Below are 6,367 nucleotides of genomic sequence, written 5' to 3' on the forward strand. Positions count from 1 at the left end.
CCGCTGCTCCCTCCTGCTCCACATCTCCAGACCACCTTCTCCCTGTAGTCCCCCCTTCCCAAAGCCCTCATACACTTTAGGTTTAAGCCATCTCACACACTGTTGTGGCTCCAAAAATATAAAAAAAAAAAAAGTGGTGGTGGTCTCTGGTTAGGGTGAACAGGGGTCTGCAGACGCCCACTGGTACGACCCGCCCCTCCAAGAGGAGTGGGGCTGTCTGTGGCCCCGCCCACTCCGGGTCGGAACTACAGTGGGTCCGGGAGGGGGCGTCGAGCCCTGTGCGCCGAATCCCTCCGCCCCCTTCCCGACACCCTCCAGGAGAGCTGTGCTTGCCGCAGTCTACGCAGCCCCTACCCGTTTGGTGCAAAGACGTAGGGGCGGGACACGTCCCTGCCATTCCACTCGCGCGCAAAGTGGTGGGGGCTCCGTGAAAGGATCTGCTAAGGACAGAGAACAGCCGGGAGCAGGAGGGGGACGCGGGGTTGCCGGGGGACCTGGGCCGTGGCCCTGGCCAGGCAAGTGGGGGTGTGTCGAGGGCTCCGGGCGGTCGAGCACTGCAAACCACTGCCTGGCCCTGACAGTCCAAGTGGAGGCCAGCGGGTCGCGGTTGCTCCCTGGAGTGTGTGCTGTGCCTGGAGACCCGGGGCGCTGGGGGGAAGCAGGAACCCGAGCAGAGCCCTGGGCATAGGGTGGCAGCTAGAGAGTCTTGAGTCTGAGGGTCCGGAGGCCTGCGGAACAGCAGGCTTTTCCCCCTGGCCCTTCTTGGTGTTTGGGCCTTGCTAGGGATGTGGGGGGAGGCGCCTATGGGAGAAATGGCGGCGCTGGAGCTGGGGTGGTAGTGCCCCTTGGAGGTTGCTGTTGGGTTGGGGCAGATGGCCAACTCCGGAGATGGCTCAGTTCTGCATGATGAGTCGCCTTTCTACTTGGGCCCTTATTCCAGAAAGGGGTCCTTGTGCCCTGCATCGTGGGTTCTGTCTCTTCCAAGAGGTTCCTGCTTGGTGGCAAAGTCTCCCGTCAGAATAGTAGGAGTGGTGCATTCTGGGGAAGGGGAAACATAATTAGAGGGGTGATTATAAAGACACCAGAACATAAGAATGCAATGTTCATCTGCCTTCAATAAAGGATTGTTTTATGGCCTTTATATTTAGACTCTTTCTTGTACCTAATTTACTTCAAGGAATTGGTCATGATAAATAGCTTGTCATATATACAGAACTCCTGGCTATATAAATATTATGACATTATTTTATCTTTTAGATTCAGGATCTATTTCTCAGCATTTCACGTTGAACATTTGTTTTAATGTTCAAATGGAGTTAAAGTAAAGGAGAACTTTTTGTGCAGGTGAGTATTCAATTTAGAATATTTGAAATCACTACTGGATTTAAGTGTCTGGTTTTGGCCATATATCATCTCCAAGCACTTTTCTTAGTCCCTTATACTTTTATACAGAAGCAATACCAGAAAAAAAAATGTGCTGTTTCTGAAGATGGGCATTTATTTGGGTCACACATGAGAGTTGATAAGAGATCATTTACTTGGTTCCTTATTCTTTAAAGGAGGTGTTTGAACTTGGGTTTTGGAAATCTATCCATAAACTTAATAATTTTACACCATGGTCAACATTCTTTATTTCCCTCAGTATCTTTTGCTTTTTATAGTTCGACTCTTCTCCAGCCAGAGGACTCTTCTTTAGTGGGAAGGATAGCATCTCCACAGGATCCTGCTTTGTGGTAAGGTTGGCATTGATAGCACATGAGTCAAGATCTAACTCTACGAGGGGAGCCGAGTATTTGAAACATGACCTTGAAAGTATTGTATTCATTCGCTTCCCCACCTTCTTCCCAAATAGAGTTGCACGTGTTCCACTATTTCTATACCTTGGAATTTTTTCCTCAGGGAAAGAAATTTAGTCCTTGAGTGGGAAAATGCATGACTTTAGAGTAAGGAGAATGCATATTCAGACAGATTACAGGTCTTGAGCACAGCTGAAGAATAATTGGGGCAGGGCTGACAACATGTGGAAGACATTTAACAACCTTGAGTGTACAGAAACACGTGCTATAAGCCTTTTCAGGGGAGTTCTGTCATCTCAGTCACTTTAGTGAGTTTGTTGTTGTTTCTGATGTTGCCTTTTGCCTCTGTCTTTTTATCCATAAACCTGTTTCTTTCTAGGTTCCTGTGGAGCTATGTTTCTCAACCAGTGGGTTGTGACCCCTCTGGGGAGGCATCGAATGATCTTTTCACAGTGGTTACATATCAGATATCCTGAATATCAGCTCTTTACATAACAGTTCATAACCTTTGAGAAATTATAAAGTAGCAACAAAAATAACTTTGTGATTTAGATTCACTATAATGTGAGGAATTCTTTTAAAGGATCGAAGCATTAGAAAGGTTGAGAACCACTGCTGTAGAGACTTGTAAGTAGTTGTTCACATTAGAATGTAAGCAAGAGAATAAGACTTTATTAGGGTTTGAGGCAAATATGAATGTGAGCGTGAAGACACACCGATGAAACAGATCTTACCTTGGACCCAATGTTTTCCAGCTTTCCTGACGTTGCTGCCCTCACATTCCATACAGAGAGTGGGAGGCCAGTGAGCAAAGATTGTGTCAATAGGTAATTAGCAGATACTGGCTCAGAAAATGTAAAGAGAAGCCATAAGAGAGAACAGGGTACGAGAAAGTGTTAGGATTCATGGAGAGAAAAGTTTAGGTCAGTCTGTCAAATACTCAAAATTCTAATCCCACATGTATTTTTGTCTATAGTTCTGCCTTTGAAGTTGCTTGAACGGCTTTTCGACAGTGGAAGTGAAGAGGGAGGAAATAATCCTGTCACATCTGTACAGCTTAGTGAAGCCCTTCTGACAGCCTGTAAGTACCAGTATGGGACCAAAGGGGCTGGGTGCTCCTGAGCTTCTCCTACTCCTGCCATCTTCCCTGCTATCACTGTTGTGGATGGTGGAGAGAAAAGAATGGGCTGGAAGTAAAATGAAATAGCAGAGTCTTCGATTCATCCACACCTTCAACCCCACAATTCACATCTCCTTTCATGGCCTTCTGTGTAGCTATCGGTATAAAAGACCAAAGTTGGAGGACGCTCAAAGTCTTTCTTTTTCCTACCTTAGGTCTTTCTCCACTGGTAGACTTGGATTGGGAGAAGATTGCTTTCAACGGGTCTGCCTTTGGAAGTCATCGCCTTCTCCCTAACCTGAGTGTGTCTTTAATTTGTCCCTATCATTGATAGAGACCATATGTCAAAAAAGGGGAACTTTGTAACAACTGAAGTGACAGTTGCCTTTGACTCTTTCTGCCCAGTTTATCACTGGCCAAGTTACCAAGTATAAAGATACCAGCCTGGAACAGAGAACTAAGGATAAGACTGGACAGGTGTATATAACTGTGCTTCAACCATGACTGGCTCAAAGAATAAGGCTCGGGCGCAGGCTAAACTGGAAAAGAGGGCAAGTGCACAAGCCAAAGCTGCAGCAGAGAGAGAGGCTGCTAATGCAGTTAGAGGTGCAGGCAAAAACCGGGACAAAGGGAAGGGTAAGGCAGGCTCTAAAACAGATGCAGTGGCAGAGGCAAAGGCAGGCTCTAAAAGCAAGGCAGTTGCTGAGACAAAAGAAGGAGCAAGACCAGAATCTAAGGCTGTAGCGAAAGGCACATCAGAGTTCAACCATAAGGCTGAGAACAAGTACGCTAGATCCGCACGTAAAGATAAGCCCGGTAGTGATAGCTGGTTTTGGGCTGGAGAAGATTCTGGTATCAATTCCTGGTTCTGGAAGGGAGAAGAGGTTAGTAACAATTCTGTTGCCAAATGTGAAAATAAACCTAGTACTAGTATCCAGGCCCGTGTGGAGGAGCACACACCTAGAACCAGCCACAAGTCTAGGTCAGGAGCTGAGGAGGAGGAGGAAGAGAATGTTATAGGGAACTGGTTTTGGGAAGGAGATGACACTGGTTTTGATTCTGATCCTAAACCTGTGTTCAAAATAGTAAAACCTCAGCCAGTAGATGAAATAAATGAAAAGGATAGGCCAAAGGACTGGTCCGAGGTAACTATCTGGCCCAAAGCTCCTGCTGTAACTCCAGCAGTGTTAGGTTATAGATCTCAGGACTCATCTGAGGGAAGGCCCTCTTCATATATTGTTCTGGCCTCAAATGAAGAGGAAACTTCAACAACCTGTACTAAGAATACTCGTTCAAGCCTCCAGCCTATACCTGAGTATCCATTTGGATCTGATTCTTGCATACAGACCTTAGATGAAATTAGACAGCAAATCAAGATCAGAGAAGAGAATGGCATCAAGCCCTTTGCTTGCCCTTGCAAAATGGAGTGCTATTTGGATTCTCCAGAATTTGAAAAGCTTGTTAACATACTTAAGTCAACTACTGATCCCCTTATTCATAAAATAGCACAGATTGCAATGGGTATCCATAAAGTTCATCCATTTGCCCAGGAATTCATTAATGAAGTGGGTGTGGTGACGCTTATTGAAAGCTTGCTCAGTTTTTCTTCCCCTGAAGTTAGTATAAAAAAGGCTGTTATTACTCTGAACTCTTCCGGGATGACAGACAACAAATGGTTTAATTTCATGTTAAGCATATGTGTAAAGAAACGGTATCTTTCCCCTTGAACTCACCTGGCCAGCAATCTGGATTAAAGATAATAGGGCAGCTGACGACTGAGTCTGTCCATCACTACATTGTAGTTAGCTACTTTTCAGAGCTTTTCCATTTGCTGTCCCAGGGAAATCGTAAGACTAGGAATCTTGTTTTGAAAGTATTTTTGAATATGTCTGAAAATCCCAAGGCAGCCAGAGATATGATAAATATGAAGGCATTAGCAGCATTAAAACTCATCTTTAACCAAAAAGAGGCAAAAGCCAATCTTGTGAGTGCTGTGGCCATCTTTATTAACATAAAGGAGCATATTAGAAAGGGCTCAATTGTAGTAGTTGATCACTTGAGTTACAATACTCTTACTGCCATATTCCGTGAAGTTAAAGGGATTATTGAAAGAATGTAAAATGACCGAGAAATTAAAGAGAACACTGAACAGTGTCCAAAATCTGATTGGCTGTACATTCCCAAAGAGTTTTGCATAATATTTTGGTAATTACTGCTCACACATTTTTGTCTTAACATCTTTTACATATTATTACCTGTGGCAGGTTCTAGATCAAAGCTGGAACATTTTTGATGTATCAAATGAATATTACATCTTGAGATAAAAAGTTTGTTGATTTCTATCTTATCTAGATTAGCAGATTTTTAACATTTTACTTAAGGAAACTGATCCAACTCTCAAAAGTACAGTGTCTTGAGGAATAGTATCTGCTTACGTCTGTTTGTGGCTCCAGGTAATGGTCTTGTGATCTAGTTACAGAAATAAGGCATATGGAAATAAAGATATGTGATGGTACTTACACTGTGTGTGTGTACATGATATAAACATATATATGCCTATTGCCAAATGTGTACTCTTGACTCAAAAAGGAGGGAGGTCCCTATACGCTATTAAATAGAAGAGTGATTTCTATATCCCTCTTTATCCAACTGCATCAAACATTTCACTGAAGAATACAGAATGGCCCTGAAGTATACAAAATCTATAATATATTCATTTTAAAATTTGCTTTTATAATTAAAATTCCAATTTTACACTATTTTATCTGTCACCTCAAGAAAAAGGTAAGCATGAGAAGAACATATTTTTATTATTAGTTGCTATTACACACTTATATTGGCATATTTTACAACTTTTATTTTTTTTATGGTGATTCTGTGAACTAGTTAACTCATTTTTTTATCTCACTATACCACTTTTACACTCATTCCTTCTTTTAAGTGATAGCCTTCACAGCACAGAGACTGTTTTGGTTTTAGTAGTAGTTTAATTTTCTGATGAATAATGTCCCCTACCAGGTTAACAGCTTTTGGCTTCCTTCACATTCAGGTTGACTAGTCAGTTGTCTGACTAGATGCCAGATGGAGTGTCTGAAATGAGTACGTGTACTATACCAGGCCATGTCTAGAAACCAATATCCAAAACTTTATCATGTAAATAAGATGTTGATATAGGAATCATAAAGAATGTGAAGCTAGGCCCTATCTTTTTGTGTATACGTTTTTTTTTCAAAGAGCCAGAATCATTCTGTATATATTTATAGCATGCATTAAGAAAGCTAACAGCTTTTTTACTTTTCCTTGCAAAATCATAACCAGTATTTTAAATGAGTCATGATTTATTTACATATTACATGAAACTCCATGTTTCTGATAGGCAAGCCCATCTTCTGTATTTCAAGTTTCTTTTGTTTCAATAATGTATTTCTTTATCTATTTTATATCCAGATCA

General features: G+C 42.4%; 1 protein-coding gene across 1 annotated transcript; it reads left to right on the forward strand.

Moving 5' to 3' along the window:
• Positions 1-356: 356 nt before the first annotated feature.
• On the forward strand, positions 357-5,435 carry Bhlhb9 (basic helix-loop-helix family member b9). Its single transcript, XM_032889892.1, is given in 6 exon segments — positions 357-515; positions 1,258-1,344; positions 1,662-1,733; positions 2,773-2,877; positions 3,132-4,569; positions 4,572-5,435. Coding segments are annotated over 2 exon segments (1,617 nt in total). The 5' UTR covers positions 357-515; positions 1,258-1,344; positions 1,662-1,733; positions 2,773-2,877; positions 3,132-3,416; the 3' UTR covers positions 5,036-5,435.
• Positions 5,436-6,367: the final 932 nt, after the last annotated feature.

This window comes from Rattus rattus, chromosome X, assembly GCF_011064425.1.
Source record: "Rattus rattus isolate New Zealand chromosome X, Rrattus_CSIRO_v1, whole genome shotgun sequence".
NCBI lineage: Eukaryota > Metazoa > Chordata > Mammalia > Rodentia > Muridae > Rattus > Rattus rattus.